This window comes from Crinia signifera, chromosome 8 (assembly GCF_055691185.1).
Source record: "Crinia signifera chromosome 8, ASM5569118v1, whole genome shotgun sequence".
Classification (NCBI taxonomy): Eukaryota; Metazoa; Chordata; class Amphibia; order Anura; family Myobatrachidae; genus Crinia; species Crinia signifera.
This window is the reverse complement of record NC_139224.1, coordinates 114,749,757-114,767,797: the sequence shown is the minus strand read 5'-3', so window position 1 is coordinate 114,767,797 and position 18,041 is coordinate 114,749,757. Positions and strand designations below refer to the sequence as shown.

The window sequence follows — 18,041 nt, the reverse complement described above, 5'->3', positions numbered from 1 at the left end:
TGTATTGGCAGCCCTACAATGTGGCATAAAGTAAACTAAAGTAAAGTAAAACTAACCTAGGACACCATTATGGGGAATATCATTAATAACTGGTGCGGAGAGGTGCCTCTCAAGGAGGTGCAGAGAGTACTGCCTACCCATTTACATGGGTTTCACTGTTTTCAAGCTTCACACCATATAGCTAGGCAGTATTATCACTATTGTGATGTTATGATGTCATATTTCTGACATATAGAATTCTGGGAAATGTCACCATTAGCTGGAATAAACACTTGGCTGTAACTTACACATACTATCCACATTTTCCTGAGTGATTATACATCTAGATGTGGAACCTTTGCAGAATATTATATTACAGCACATACTTCTGACGACCTATTTGATTTACTCCTTTCAGCAGAACAAAGGCATGCGTGCCATGTGCCCAACTGTGTAAATAAATACACCGCAAGAACAGACATTCTTTCAAAATAAATGTGTTTGCTCTGAAACATGTGCATTTGGCAAACACAATGTGATGAAATGTCAATCTATCCAACAATTCTCCATAACAGACCTGAGTGTAAACCCAGCTCTAGCACTGCAAGCATTGCAAGAGTAATAAATGGATAGTTTCATTTCTTAAGTGAATTCTGATTTGCTGTTACAAAGAGGCAGACTAGATTGGCCAAGTGCAAGGGCGTAACTACCATAGGTGCAAGGGGTGCAACCGCTATGGGGCCCAGAGCTGAAGGGGGCCCATCTTTACTGTCTAATATGTTCTACATACATTTATCACCATCAGTTGCTAAATAGGGGGACCTTACAAACTTTTGCTATGGGGCCTATGAATATCTAGTTACGCCCTGGCCCAAGTGGTTCTTATCTGCCATCAAATTCTATGTTTCTATAATTAGTGTTCCTAATATTTAGTGTTTCTGATGGATTTTTTCCTTACTGACTAGTGGCGTATACAGCGGGTGTGTTATGAGTAGTCAACACTAGATTATAGACTTGTTCTGAATGTCAGCAGTCTTGATGACGACATTAACGTTAGATTGACAACCAATATTTCAGCATATATTTAGGTCAACAGTGTTATAATCCATATGATATATCCAGTAGAATCCAGAATGTAGACATTTAACATGTTGTCACCAGAATGTCAACCAATTGTTTTTATTGACAATGGATGCATGTTGACATAAGTGTATGTCGACATTCAGAAGCTATTAACCTTCTGAATGTCAATTAGAGGACTGGCTATTGATCACAGTTGATTCCTCTTTGTCTTTATCAATTGTCTATTGCAAACATATAATGGGGTGGGCGTTGTCAACAATGCTCTTTTTCCCAGGCTGTGCTAACCCACATCGACCTTCAGTCATGTCGACCGTTATGCATGTTGACCTTCAGTGGTTGACCTAATGCTTATCGACCTAGTGACCGTATCCCGTTTAGTAGTAGTAGAGGTTTGTGGTTGCCTGTTTTCCTCCTGTTTAATACTGACCTAACTCTAATAATACTTAAACACTTATACAACAACAAACACTTGAATAAGAAAAGAGCACTGCTGCAGCCTATGCATTGATTCTAAAATAGTGGTCCAATGATAGGAAGCCTGGGAGCTGGGGAAACATGGTGCCAGAGCGCTATAGGTGGGAGGGGCAGCAGGCGGCCCCCAGGCCAACGGCATTAGGAAAGGGGGTGGGCAGATATACCCATCCACCCTTTTTATACCTAGGCAAAAGATTAGCCAGTGAAATGTGAGAGGGCAGGCTGGGTGCAGGGGGAAGGAAGCAGGCTGTTTTACAATAAGCTGCGCTAGAAGCATGCTTTCCCTCCCACTCATTCGGCAAGAATGTGATTTGTTTAAAAAAGAACAAGAGGAGAGAAGGGCATCGTTTCAAGTAAAATTAGGTATGGTTAAGGTTGAGTCCAGTGAAGATGGTGCTTGGGTTATGTTTTGATATTAATGTGTGATCCGTCTCATTAGAAAATTGTAACATGTTTGTCACCATGCAGTGGGAAATAAGTGGTGCGCAAGGCATGGTGAATGAGCCGAGTCAGAAGAGGTCCGCAGGTCCACCCTTGGGGAATAGCCACACCAGCATTTGATGGTTGGGCCCAGAGCGAGTGTGATATGCCCCAGGGGGCTGGCTCCCTAAGGGGCATCATTGCGGTGCTAGGTCATGCTCCCATGAGCAGAACAAGGTAGTAACACATTTCACCTTGCCCACCATTTCTGTCTGTGCCCTGCAACCTTGTAAGGTGGTATATTTTATTATACTGTGGCCAATGGAGTAGAGCCAAAATGAATTCCTGGGCACAAGTCTTATTTATTGAGATAAAGGAAGCTGAGTAGCGGGGATGCTGATAGGTCAACCTCTGCCCCATAATGTGTGTTCAATGATTGGACCCACCCCAAATCCCTTCTTCCCGTTGCCAGGATAGCGGGGACATTCTGGCGAGCGCTGGAAATGGAAGAGAGGGGCTCCATCTGTAGGTGCAATTTGATCTATACAATGGTGCTGTACAATTTGAACTTCAGTGCTATGCAATGCTATACAATATTGCTATGCAATGCTATTTCAATTGTATGCCATTTGAACTGCATACAATTATGCTGCTTTCACACCGCAAAACCTGCTTAGACCCGGTATTTAAAACGTTTTAAATACCGGGTCAAAGCAGGTTTATGCCCCTTTCAGACTGCACTTACTGAGCAGGTTTTGCAGTGTGAAAGCAAACCCCTGCATGTTGAGCATTGAGGTGAGCTCTGTGCATATCTAATGAGCATTACCCACTAGTGCAGTGAATATTTAATGAGTGGGTCCTGCTCATTCCATATGCAGGGTGTGGGGACCCGCTCATTAAATATTCACTGCATAAGTGGGTCCCAAGATATGCAAAGAGCGAGACCAGCTTGTGCTCACTATTGGCTCGGTCCAAAATACCGTTTCAGACACGTTCAGACTGCAAAAAAAAAGGGGTATGAAACGGTTGGACTCTGCTTTTTTACTATTTCCAAATACCTTTTTTGGGGGGAAACGGTAAATTCACTGTGGACCTTTCAGACGGCACATACTGTAGTACCGTTTTGAAACGGTTAAAAACTGGCAAAATATTGGTTAATATGTGCGGTCTGATAGGGGCATTAAGGTGCCCATACACGGTGCGCTGAACTCCGTGCTTTTAGTACTAGATTGCATTGTATCTAGTAAAAATGCATACAATGTGCTACAGCACTGTGCTTTTTGTACTAGATATGATGCAATCTAGTACTAAAAGCACGGGCTGCACAGACTTTCGCATCGCACCCGAAAAACGCATTGTGCAGCGGCACCTTAAGGGCGAGATGTATCAAATGGAAAATGCGGTAAAACCCCGGTTTTACCGCATTTTCCAATGTATCAAAAATGATACCGCCACCTTTGGGTGGCGATACCCTATAGAAGCCTATGGGCTTCTTTTCGCCACCCGCCGACGCCAACGCAAACCCGCCGCCTCGCCGACCCCCCCCCCCCCCCTCTGGCTTACCTTCCTGAAGGGTCCTCCTGGACCCCGGAAGCCCTGCCTCCCCCTAGTGAAGCAGCCGGACATCCTTCCGGCTGCAGGGGGAAGGAGGAAGCGCCGGGGACAGCATGCATAGCTGTCCCCGGCGTGAGGGGAGAGCGTGGCGGCAGGGAGGTGATGGAGACCCCCCGCACACCACAGTCCAGGTATCGCGGGGGGCCTCCGTCACTGCACCGCGATGCCAGCCGCATATGTTAGTACATATGCGGCAGCATCGCGGCGGGGGTGCGGCGAAGGGCGGCGATGTATTTTAATACATCCCGACCTAACTCTGGTGCTGGATATCACATATTTTTCTTCCAAACAGACAGACCAACAATGTAAAAGGCCCAGTAAAAAAAATACTACTACGTTGTGGTATGCAGCTAGAACCACTCCTATCCAGTGGAGACCAATCTCCAGCCCATGCGACATTGAGAAACCAATATATAGACAAGACTAATAGACCAATTTAACAAATTAATTTTACTGAATTAAGGGCCCAAAGGAGACCTGCTCACTAGGCAGCATACACTCACTGTCTAGCGAGCGGTAAGCACCGCCCGACAAATACCCCACCACCACCAACGCCGCCCGCATCCCTTCGGTAACATTTGAGGGGATAGGTCCGAGAACATATCCCCTCACATGTGACGAAGGGGACTGAAATCATTTGATGGTAGCTGACATAGAATAATTCCTCTCCTCTTCGGAAATAAACGTCAGTGAAAATTGAATTTTATTTCCTCTGCAGATCGCTGAAAAGGGGGTGGTCAGCTGATGTCATGTGACATCAGCTGCCCATCCCCAGCAGGTACACCCCCCAGCTGTCCGCCTCAACCCCTACCCATGCGAACGCCTGGGGGTGTTCACAAAGAGGGATCTGCACGTGCGCAGATCTGCGCATGTGCAGATCCCCCACCATCGGATCGGGGCTCCATTTGATCAAACTTGAATCACCCCTTAAATGACAAAAGAAAGTACAAATAGCATACAATGACATAGCAGATTGCATTGAGGTACCAATCCCACTCCCACAAATGATGAAACACTTTGAACACTTTGAGGACATGCTGATAGCAGTCCTATATACAAGAAATGTGCTATAGTCATCACAAGCATGACTTGGATCCTCAAGTAGGGTACATAGTAGATGATATTCTGAATGATTTGCCCTATTCCTACACAACGAAATGATAAATCGTTGAAATCATCCAGTGTTTATCACCGCTGCCACTAGCAAGCGAAGTTGCTTGGGTCCAACGTACCACGGATATTACATTTGGTTCTGATATCACTCGAGCTGTGCAGATCATACTGTATAAATCTAATTCCAGCAGTTCTGCAGATAACATCTGCTGACTTCTAAATTTGCTTACAGTACATACTAGGTTAACTTTTTAGTTATTGTAGATTGATAGGAATGAAAGTAGCCTTTGCAATCTTATTTGGAGAGGTCAGCTAAAACCGCAATTGTCAGTCCTCTTTATTGGAAACCTATTGCAAAATATATTTGCCTATGATGCATCATTTAAAAAAAACGACACTGGCAAGAACACTGGCTAATGCAAGAAGTTTAGTGAGTAAAATCGGGGAGCTTGAAACGGTGATCAGTAGGGATGACTACGACATCATTGGTATTACAGAAACATGGTGTAATGAGTCGCATGACTGGGCATTAAACATGGAGGGATATACACTCTACAGGAAAGACAGGGAAAATAGAAGGGGCGGGGGTGTGTGCCTATATGTAAATAATAACTTAACATCATGTGAGAAAACTATGAGCACAGACCTGGAAGACGACAACTCAGAGACAGTGTGGGCAGAGATAACCGACAATAATAAGAAACCAAAAAACAAATTTATAATAGGGGTATGCTATAGACCACCAATTATAAATGAAAGGGAAGAGTCTCTTCTTTTAAACCAAATCAAACAAGCATCAAATCAGGGTCAGGTATTAATTATGGGGGATTTTAATTTACCCGACATTGATTGGGAAAACGAAACGGGTAAATCAGCAAGAAGCAATGGGTTCTTAAGCTTACTTAAAGACCAGTTTATTACACAAACGGTAGAAACTCCAACTCGTGATGAGGCGCTCTTGGACTTAGTATTAACAATTAACACAGACTTAGTTTCAAACACAAAAGTAATTGAACAATTAGGGAATAGTGATCACAATATGGTTTCACTGGAAATCAACTTCAGTAAATTACATCAAAAAGGATCTGCAAAAATACTAAACTTCAGAAAAGCGAACTTTGAATTATTCAGGGAAGCCCTTACAGGAATTGGGTGGGAAACGGTTATGGAGGGAAAAAATGCAGAGGAAATGTGGGATACTCTAAAAAAGGTGCTTGATTCACTAACTATTGAATACATTCCTAAAGTAATTAAAGGTAAATTCAACAAAAAAAAGCCACCATGGTTGGACAAAGAAGTAAGGTCAGCTATCAACAATAAAACCAGAGCCTTTAAATTCTATAAAAATAACTTGAATGAGGAGGCGTTCGCAAAATACAAAGAATCAAACAAAACTTGTAAAGGGGTAATCAAAGCAGCTAAAATATTATATGAAGAGTGCATAGCCACTGAAAGCAAAACCAACCCAAAGAAGTTTTTTAAATACATAAATAGTAAACGTTTAATTAAGGAAAACATAGGCCCACTAACTGATACTAGTGGAAAAAGTGTTACTGAGGACAAGGGAAAAGCAAAACTGTTAAATGAGTTCTTCTCATCAGTATTTACTAAGGGAGAGCAGACTGTGGAACGAACATTTACCACAAATGGGACAAATAAGCCAGATCTCATTGTGGATTTCACGCCGAAGGAAATAATACTGAGGCTAAGCAAACTCAAAACAAATAAGTCACCAGGGCCAGATGGGATTCATCCGAGGGTATTAATGGAATTAAGGGATGAACTAGCTACCCCCCTACATTATATTTTTAGCAAGTCACTATCGTCAGGTATAGTACCAAAAGATTGGAGAATAGCAGAGGTAGTGCCAATATTCAAAAAAGGAAAAAAGGAAGATCCCGCTAATTACAGACCCGTTAGTTTAACATCAATTGTGGGTAAACTATTTGAAGGATTTTTAAGGGATGGTATCCAGGAATATTTAGATAATCACCGTCTACTCAGTACTAACCAACATGGGTTCGTGAAAAATCGTTCATGCCAAACTAATCTACTAGGGTTCTATGAAGAGGTTAGCAAAAACCTCGATAATGGAAATGCTGTAGATGTGATTTTCCTAGATTTCGCTAAAGCATTTGATACTGTCCCACACAAGAGATTGATTAATAAAATGGAGAACCTAGGATTGGGTGAAAATATCTGCAGATGGGTAGGGAATTGGCTATGTAATAGAGAACAAAGAGTGGTTGTGAATGGTGCCGTATCAGATATGATACCGGTACTAAGTGGAGTGCCCCAGGGCTCGGTTTTGGGGCCCATTTTGTTTAACACTTTTATTAACGATATTGGGATAGGGTTACTCAGCAATGTATCCATCTTTGCGGACGATACAAAACTTAGCAAAGTCATCAAATCACCAGAAGATGTCACCATGCTTCAAAATGATCTTGCAATTCTAGATGAGTGGGCTAAAAAATGGAAGATGAGGTTCAATGTAGATAAATGTAAGGTTATGCACCTTGGGAGACACAACCAGTGTGCAAGTTACAACCTTAGCGGAGAGGAACTGGGTAATTCCATACTTGAAAAGGATCTAGGAGTCCAAATAGACAGCAATCTAGGATGTAGTGCCCATTGTAATGTAGCTACAAAAAAGGCCAACAAAATTCTGGCATGTATTAAGAGGGGAATGGAAACTAGGGACTCAAGGGTAATTATGCCACTATATAAAGCATTGGTGAGACCTCACCTAGAGTATGGAGTACAGTTCTGGGCCCCACACTATAAAAAGGACATCATAGAATTAGAAAAAGTCCAAAGGCGAGCAACAAAGCTTATTAGGGGAATGGAGAATTTAAGCTACGGGGACAGATTAAGCAATCTGGGACTATTTACATTAGAAAAGAGACGTTTAAGGGGGGACATGCTCAACATGTACAAGTATATCAAGGGCCAATATAAGGAACTGTCACACACCCTATTTTCTACTAGAAAGGAATCTAGGACGCGAGGGCATGAGTATAGATTAGAAGAAAAAAGATTTCATTCAGCTAGTAGAAAGAATTTCTTTACGGTCAGAACAGTCAAACTCTGGAACTCTCTTCCCAGAGAGGTGGTAATGGCTGGCTCATTAAATGCGTTCAAGGCAAAGTTGGACAAACATTTACTGGAGAAAAAAATCCATGGGTACAAATAAGAAATATAATTTGTCTGTAAAATACCAGAACCTACCAAATCAGCAATGGATATCTATACCAGGTTGAACTAGATGGACGCAAGTCTTTTTTCAGCCTTACCTACTATGTAACTATGTAGATGTGTTGGGATTGATAAAAGGCTTCATAACAGACAAATGCTGCAGAATATTAAAACTTCTTACAACAACACATTATTGGGAAATAACAGGTGCTGGCATAATGGTAAAGTGTCTATTATTAAAGAAATTGTGTTTAATTAAATGCAACATTATATTATGATCCCATGTGGCAAATAGCATTGGTAATGTCAGCAGCAAATTAGCATGATCAAAGCGGTTCTGGCCAACAGTCTAATAGCGAAGCAATTGGAGGAAAGCAGTGGAAAGAAATTTCAATGTAAGCTTTTTAGGTGACCATCTGCAACTACAGCTGGAGACATGTGTGGGCATGTAGGAAAATGCTGGGTGCCCAGTTAAAAGCTGGGCAACCCCATGCGAACGCTGGTGGGCACCTGGCTTCCGGGGCACGTGGCTGATGTCACCAGATGTCAGCTGCCCACCCTGTACTCGGAGCAGGTAGCCGCTTATCTAAATCAGAAGAGACTGACTTAGATTTGCGAGCACTACAGAAATTATTTGACAGCTGCGACCATCAAATGATTTTGGGCCCGCATGCAAGCCTGCAAATAGATTTTCATGCAAAACATCCATTCGCAGTGTTAATGGAACATTCTGCAAAATACCACTGCTTTGTAAGATGACCAGAATGACCTCCTTTGTCCCAGATTGGACAACCTGTAAATGCCAGTGCACACAGCAGAAGACATTGATCAGTCCTGGGCAAGCCCAGATGCCTCTTTCTAGTGTTCATTCTAGCACCCGATATCTTTGAAAATCCACGCAGTTCCTCTTTCCTGCCTGGGGTGTCGTTGTCTGCTGTGGTGTTTCTAGCACAGGTCTGGTTTGCATATCATTGCTGATATACAGACCACACTATGCTAGAAGCACTACAGCAGTCAGTGACACCCCAGGCAGGGAAGAGGAACTGCATGGGTTTTCAAAGATAGTGGTTGCTAGAATGAACACTACAGTACCTCTATCTGTATCTTCCTATTCCACTGATTATGGTGATGGAGGCTATGGTTATATACAGTATTTGTGACGGAAAGGATTCCCCAAAGACTGTCCACTATTTGTAATGAAACTGTCAAAAGTAACTATTACCCAAGTGATGCAAAGTGCCAGTGCCAATCTGTACTGAAAATACATTTTGGCCATTGGTGTGCTGGGCACATTAATCCCCATGTGATTCTCTGTTCTGCCCTGACACACATTATCATTGAAGGATGCATGTACCATGACCATGTGGTAGACCAAATAAATGTATATTAGTTAACTTGAAATGACACAATTGGCATTTAGTAATCTTACAGATTATTGTCCTGATAAATGTAATATCCTGTAGACAATGAACACTACTTAGTGATAGTGATATTGATCACTATCACTACTATCACTACTAAGTGATCTTGCAGGGTACTAGAACCAGGAGACCAGTTAGCAAGACTCAAGTGTCTCCGTTCATTTTCACTTTGAATTTTTCATAAGACTTTCTTTGATCACATAGAAGCTTTCCCAATACAGATCAGAAGGTATCACGGATGAATGATGCTCAAAGTTTCTACTGATGGTGGTCCGATAACAGAAAATATACTACATTTAGGACAAAACAAAAAAAAAATATCATTGGTGTTTCAATCAGTTCCATGTTGACTTTTTTTTATCTCTCGACCTACGCACTGTCAACCTTTCATCAGTCAATCATATGGTGTTCTAATGACATAATGATCTATTAATAGATTGGGCCTATTAATCTATACACAAACAGAAATGTCACTGTTGCTATTATCCCAAGTTCTAGTGGGCCCTAGCACAATTCTGGCTCTTTTTTTACTATTATTATTTTAACCTTCTAGAAAAAAGCCCTGCGAGAAAAATGGCTGTTAGACGGTCTAAGTACAATGAGCCCCGAGGAACAAGACGAGATGTTGAGACAAAACCAACAAGACCAGAAACAGATCAAACTCCTGGAACATAACATTGGCAGGTTCGTGTTTTTATAAATAATTCATTAATTGTGAAATCAACATTGACGTTAAATTTATGGTTTTGCTTTTTTTTATGATGTTGGCAGCTTTATATTTGGAGTGAGATCATTATAGGGTTACCATCACTGGTAGCCTTGCCACCATAACTGTTACATAAGTAAGCTTTACCACCATAAATAATTGGAATTCAGGCACATTTTTAAAGCTGTAATGGCAATGTTATACCCCTTTCACACTGCACTTTTAAAACGGTATATTGCCATTTTTTTTCCATTTTAAAACGTTTACGGCTGCAATGTGAAGGTGCCAGAGTTGATTTACCGGTTAAAGTTAACTGGTATTTCAACACGGTTAAAAAGCAGAGTCCTACATGTTTCAAAGCCGTTTTTTAGGCAGTGTGAATGGCTCTATTTCTATGGCTTGAAACGTGTCCCTTGGGGGTTAAACAGTTTGAATGTGTGAATGGTATTAAATGCTTTTTAAAACGGTTTTCACCTGCAATGTGAAAGGTCTTAAGGTTCAGACCCGTTTTAAAGTCCCATTTAAGAATACAGGGTCAATATCCGTTTCTGCAATGTGAAAGCAGTATTAATGACACTGTTATTAATAAATAATATTTGTTTCTTGAAGGAAAAAAAATTTCCCCACTGTTGCTATTTATCTATCGCTATTTACATTTAGATGTCCCTGTGTAGCTTACCAACCCTTTGATAGTTTTCTTTCTTCTCCTTACAACAACAAAAACATACTGTAGTTTCTTTGATTTGATGTTGATACAGGTCCCTTATCCAAAATGTTCGGGACTAGAAGAATTTTGGATAACAGATTATTCCGTATTTCAGAATATTTTTATATTTCAATGATCTTGCATATATATTGTACAAATACATGAAAAACACACAAATATATTTTATTTGTGCATAAAACAAGGTTTCAACACATGAAACAAAGCTTGTGTACTAGCTCAAGCTAATTATTATTACCTCTGCGGCTCCCCCAGCAGAGGTTCCTTTTTATCAGCGACCATCTCTGGTCGCTGATGCAAAGGAGACACTGGCCAATATATTGCTCAGCAATATATTGCTAGCAATATATTGCTGAGCAATATATCTCCCCCCGTGTGTACAGGGCTTAAGCTTTGTGGAAAATGATTAGTAAAGAACTTGTATCTTCTAAAAACAGATCTAGAGCGTTAAGTGTCGGAAGACAAACACTAGTATCTTTACTTATGTTCTACAGCCTTTTAACAAATTGCCCATACATACATACATACATACATACCTGCAAAAGGGGGAGTTTTGGATCCGCACAGACTGATGCATGGGTTTAATATATGAAACACATAAGATTAACCAATATATTGGACTACTATTGTTAAATTAGAGTAGTCATGAATTGGTGGTGCGCCCAACACATTCAGTATTTGTAACTGAGTAGAAGGGGGTGTTTGCAAGGAGCAAACCAAAAGACAAATGTGCCTTTTTGGGCGCACTCTTTATTGTAAAAATTTATTGATATGATTAATACATTAAAACATAACTTTTAATTGGCTTCTTACACTAAAATACTATGAGCATTCTACCGTTTCCGATCAATCGCTCGGTGAATATTCAATTTTTATTTAACCGTCAAAAGACGATAATCACATATAACATGGAAACAAGACATAAACCGACAGACAATGAACAGCATACTGTATCACTGGCTTATCACAAAGTGCAACCCAATATCTGGTCACACTCAGAATTTTAATGGTATCAGCAAAATATCAATTATCTACTGTTTTATCAAAAGATATATATGCGATGCCTCAGCAGAATATCAGCTGACAGCTCAGCCGCTTCAGCTCTGACCCTCTCTCATGCTAATCGATGGAAAGTACCAGGTGAGTTGTTGCCCCTTATAATGAGATGAAAAAGAGACAAAAGGTGGGGAAAGGGAAATCCTTATCAAAAAATTGAGAAGAGTCACCCCAGTGAATAGTACTCCTACAACCGGTGGCTCCTGTACATCTGTTGTTCAATCACCCGTCTGAGTTACCAAACAGTCAGGTCGCCAGGAGTCTCCTCTCTGGTTAGTGAACTGGCCCCATCCAGGCACTGCTGGATTATGGCCTCAATGGGGTATACATAGGTAACCTGTTGGACTGAGTGTTGATAGAGAGTACCAGGTTGGTTGTTACATGGGAGTTAAGGTACAGTTCACTTCTGCTGTCCAATTCAGCCACATGAGTCACCTTGGTGCTTTGCAGTATTGCAAGGAGACACTGCGGACTGAATGGATGAGAGAGTGTTTTGAAAAAGGTGATTCCCAGTGATAGATTGTCAGTTAACCACTGAGTGGGACTTCTGCTTTCAGAGATCTGCAAGCATCGAATCACTGATGAGAGAGCCCCAAATAAATGGATACCTAACCGACATGCGATAGAGTCTTATAATTAGATAGCAAGTAGGATTGTAATGAAAAGAGAAAATGGAAAGATAAGATTTTATAGAGAACTCTAGATCATCTCTACGTACTGCATATTGAGTTGAATTGGGTGACTGAAAGCAGGCAATGTTCTAAATGTCCCAGTGTGTATCAAAGTCACAACCATTTCTTCATAGTCCTCTACAAAAAATGAATTATCACCCGAGGAGGTGCAACAGATTTAATTATCAATCAATCTACAGGGTAGTCAATTGCCTGGGTATTATGTCACTCCTGCAGTTTACTCAGTGGCTTTTATCTAAAATGGATACAGTATAAACTAGATACATGTATTGAAACAATGGTAACATTAGCATTGAATATTGTTACACTTGTACACTGGTTAGTTGACACTCTATATACTTTTGTAGGCTAGCTGTTAAATAAGAGGTCAATTCAGGCTCACTGATGCAGCCACTAACAATAATGCATACATGTGTCTAGCATTTATAGATTCAACTGTAACCACACAAATTTAAACATAAAAGGAGAATAATGTGAGTTGCTATCAATAATATATAAACAACTCAACAAGCCAAGAAATAAGTGACTATTAGCCCAGTGTATGAGTAAAATTCCTGACCTTGTCGTCTCTCTTATTTGGGGGTAATACTGCTGGCAAGATCCCAGGAGCTGCAAATAAAACCTGTATAAACCTGCAAAAATCAGTCTCATATACAATGATAATTTATATCTATAAAGGTTCGCTCTCCAGGTATAACCATTCAAATCTGTGTATTTAAAGGTGCATATTGCCGCATATATTTGCTGTGAAAATTAATCAATAGTTGTAACACCTATAGATTTAATCAGTTGAATGGACTGACTCTGGAGGGCAACAAATGAGACCAAAATTACATACATACAGCCCACACCAGCATTTTACCAAATCTTTAGCCAAACTGACTCAGGAGGACATAGAGAGAGTTACCAAGTTTTCATACATCCCGCACGTTAGTTATATAAATGCGTATAGCAGGTTAAACTGCTTACAGGAGAGTGTGGGGTATGCTAAACGGTATGTAATACCTCCGTTTAGCCGTGTATACATTAGGTGTATACACCTGTGATGTTAGCCGCTCGCAAGCTCAGCAGAGCTGCGGCGGAGGTTACCTCCTGTTTGGCGCTGGTGTTCCCCAGCCGGGGACAGCGTCTCCTGAGTGCGGCTGCTGGCGGTAATTCGTCTGATCCTCCTGACGGTGTATGGAGTGCAGGAGAGGGTCAGAGTGTGAGCGGCTGGCGGTGGCGGGGACGCGTTTCGCCTGTGGCTTCCTCAGGGCGGACTGAGGAAGCCACAGGCGAAACGCGTCCCCGCCACCGCCAGCCGCTCACACTCTGACCCTCTCCTGCACTCCATACACCGTCAGGAGGATCAGACGAATTACCGCCAGCAGCCGCACTCAGGAGACGCTGTCCCCGGCTGGGGAACACCAGCGCCAAACAGGAGGTAACCTCCGCCGCAGCTCTGCTGAGCTTGCGAGCGGCTAACATCACAGGTGTATACACCTAATGTATACACGGCTAAACGGAGGTATTACATACCGTTTAGCATACCCCACACTCTCCTGTAAGCAGTTTAACCTGCTATACGCATTTATATAACTAACGTGCGGGATGTATGAAAACTTGGTAACTCTCTCTATGTCCTCCTGAGTCAGTTTGGCTAAAGATTTGGTAAAATGCTGGTGTGGGCTGTATGTATGTAATTTTGGTCTCATTTGTTGCCCTCCAGAGTCAGTCCATTCAACTGATTAAATCTATAGGTGTTACAACTATTGATTAATTTTCACAGCAAATATATGCGGCAATATGCACCTTTAAATACACAGATTTGAATGGTTATACCTGGAGAGCGAACCTTTATAGATATAAATTATCATTGTATATGAGACTGATTTTTGCAGGTTTATACAGGTTTTATTTGCAGCTCCTGGGATCTTGCCAGCAGTATTACCCCCAAATAAGAGAGACGACAAGGTCAGGAATTTTACTCATACACTGGGCTAATAGTCACTTATTTCTTGGCTTGTTGAGTTGTTTATATATTATTGATAGCAACTCACATTATTCTCCTTTTATGTTTAAATTTGTGTGGTTACAGTTGAATCTATAAATGCTAGACACATGTATGCATTATTGTTAGTGGCTGCATCAGTGAGCCTGAATTGACCTCTTATTTAACAGCTAGCCTACAAAAGTATATAGAGTGTCAACTAACCAGTGTACAAGTGTAACAATATTCAATGCTAATGTTACCATTGTTTCAATACATGTATCTAGTTTATACTGTATCCATTTTAGATAAAAGCCACTGAGTAAACTGCAGGAGTGACATAATACCCAGGCAATTGACTACCCTGTAGATTGATTGATAATTAAATCTGTTGCACCTCCTCGGGTGATAATTCATTTTTTGTAGAGGACTATGAAGAAATGGTTGTGACTTTGATACACACTGGGACATTTAGAACATTGCCTGCTTTCAGTCACCCAATTCAACTCAATATGCAGTACGTAGAGATGATCTAGAGTTCTCTATAAAATCTTATCTTTCCATTTTCTCTTTTCATTACAATCCTACTTGCTATCTAATTATAAGACTCTATCGCATGTCGGTTAGGTATCCATTTATTTGGGGCTCTCTCATCAGTGATTCGATGCTTGCAGATCTCTGAAAGCAGAAGTCCCACTCAGTGGTTAACTGACAATCTATCACTGGGAATCACCTTTTTCAAAACACTCTCTCATCCATTCAGTCCGCAGTGTCTCCTTGCAATACTGCAAAGCACCAAGGTGACTCATGTGGCTGAATTGGACAGCAGAAGTGAACTGTACCTTAACTCCCATGTAACAACCAACCTGGTACTCTCTATCAACACTCAGTCCAACAGGTTACCTATGTATACCCCATTGAGGCCATAATCCAGCAGTGCCTGGATGGGGCCAGTTCACTAACCAGAGAGGAGACTCCTGGCGACCTGACTGTTTGGTAACTCAGACGGGTGATTGAACAACAGATGTACAGGAGCCACCGGTTGTAGGAGTACTATTCACTGGGGTGACTCTTCTCAATTTTTTGATAAGGATTTCCCTTTCCCCACCTTTTGTCTCTTTTTCATCTCATTATAAGGGGCAACAACTCACCTGGTACTTTCCATCGATTAGCATGAGAGAGGGTCAGAGCTGAAGCGGCTGAGCTGTCAGCTGATATTCTGCTGAGGCATCGCATATATATCTTTTGATAAAACAGTAGATAATTGATATTTTGCTGATACCATTAAAATTCTGAGTGTGACCAGATATTGGGTTGCACTTTGTGATAAGCCAGTGATACAGTATGCTGTTCATTGTCTGTCGGTTTATGTCTTGTTTCCATGTTATATGTGATTATCGTCTTTTGACGGTTAAATAAAAATTGAATATTCACCGAGCGATTGATCGGAAACGGTAGAATGCTCATAGTATTTTAGTGTAAGAAGCCAATTAAAAGTTATGTTTTAATGTATTAATCATATCAATAAATTTTTACAATAAAGAGTGCGCCCAAAAAGGCACATTTGTCTTTTGGTTTGCTCCTTGCAAACACCCCCTTCTACTCAGATACATACATACCTCCCAACTGTCCCATTTACTGTGGGAACGTCCCAGTTTTTCGAGGACACTCCCGCGTCCCTCCCGGGAATCCCTCCACACAGTTGGGAGTCCCCTCTGTCACTGGCTGAGCAGTGCTATGCCCCCAGCCAGAGGGTGTGGAGGCATGGCTAGAGGCTCACAGAGCCTGTTGGCCATGCCCCCCTCAATGTCAAAATGGGGTGTGGCCTCGTGGAATGCTGCTAATAGACCATGCCCCCTTTTTGTTAGGCCACACCCCCTAATTTCGAGCACGCACCTGCGATGCACATATGTCCCTCCTGCCAGGGTCTCAATGTTGGGAGGTATGTAAATATAACTATGGGCATAGAGTCAATCCAAGTTAGGTTGACGTGCAATGGGTCGACCACTGAAGGTTGAAAGGCCTTATGTCAACATCTAAATAAGGTTGACATGAATATTGTCAGAAGGATTGGAGCGTTGACACAAGCATTAGTTGGACAATGGCAAGGTGGACAGTCAGAAGGTTGAAATTAGTTTTTTTCATGGGTTTTTACTGTATTTTGTTACAAAAGGACAGTAAATAAAATGAATGACAACTACAGTATGTAAAGAATATTTGTTGCCTGTGCAGTCCTTATAAAGTTTTACTAATCTTAGGCAGGGCCGGCGCCACCACTAGGCAAATCTAGGCATTTGCCTAGGGCGCCGGCCACTGGAGGGCGGTATTTCGCCCCCCTTGCCGCCCGGGTACCTGTCCTGCTGCTTATATGTGCGTAAAAGCTGGCAGCGGGGGGTCCCTGCAGTCAATAAGAAATAACGAGCGCTATCCGCCGGGCTATGCGGAAGCGCTTCTGTTTTGTAAACACTGGCCGCACGCTGATTGGCTGAGATTCAGCCAATCAGCGTGCGCCGTGTGGACAGGTACCCGGGCGGCAGACACTGGGGCGCCCCCACCCTGACTTGCCTGGGGCACTCTGGTGCCTTGCACCGGCCCTGATCTTAGGCAGAACAACCAATGATGCAGCAGGCGCAGTGCACAAGGGCCCCTGAGGATTAGGGAGCCCTCTTCCTGCTAGCCACTGTTTTTCTCTGTAACTCTCTGCCTCTCCCTGTCACCCACTAGGTGCTCCTCACCTCTATGGCAGCCGCTAGGTGGCACCTGACAGAGCAATTCAAACTGTTGTTCTATTCGGTTGTGCAACTGTTATGATGTTCCACCATTTCAGTGGGCTGGGAACTACTCCTATAATAACAATACCAACATCAGATCTAGCCGATAGCAACTATATTTTATGTTCAGTGACTTAGATGTGGTATTGGGAGAAAAATCACATTATTCATATAGTTTAGCAATTTTGAAGACACAGGCACCTGCATTGATGGTTTTTTTTAATGAGAATTCCGCTTTATTATTACCAGTTATTTATATAGCGCACACATGTTCTGCAGCGCTATACAGAGAATATTTGAACATTCACATCAGTCCCTGCCCTAGTGAACTTACAATCTATATTACCTACCACATGTACATGCAGACACAGACATTCCAGGGCTTATAGTATTTTTGGCTTGTGGGAAGAAATCGGAGTACCTGGAGGAAACCCTCGCAATCATGGGGAGAATATACATAACTCTGGTTAGGGCCACGGTGGGAATCTAACACATGACCTCAGTGCTGTGAGTCAGTAATGCTAACCATTACACCATGCGTGCTGGCCACAATTTTATCACCAAACTTTCAAATACAGTGGTATTTTTTAGCTGTTAAGATAGTAGCAATAGCTTAGCACAGAATTAGCAGTACGTATGGCCCCCCATACACTAGTCAGATTTGGCCTGTTTTCTTCAAATTCAGATGGATCTGGCAGATCGATCTGAAAAAAAAAAAGTCCAAATATGAGTTCCCTATGTGTGGCTGATCCATCTGACAAAAAAAAAAAAAGAAAGAATCTAAAGGTGCCCACACACTAGAACTATTTTTTTGCCTATTG

At 41.8% G+C, this 18,041-nt stretch overlaps 1 protein-coding gene across 1 annotated transcript in view; it reads left to right on the top strand.

The window, feature by feature from the left end:
• Positions 1 to 18,041, top strand: part of PALMD (palmdelphin) — a 58,012-nt gene that overhangs the window by 19,196 nt on the left and 20,775 nt on the right. Inside the window, exon 3 of the mRNA XM_083157050.1 lies at positions 9,856 to 9,986. Within this exon, the coding sequence (XP_083013176.1) occupies positions 9,856 to 9,986 (131 nt within the window). The remainder of the gene's footprint in view (positions 1 to 9,855; positions 9,987 to 18,041) is intronic.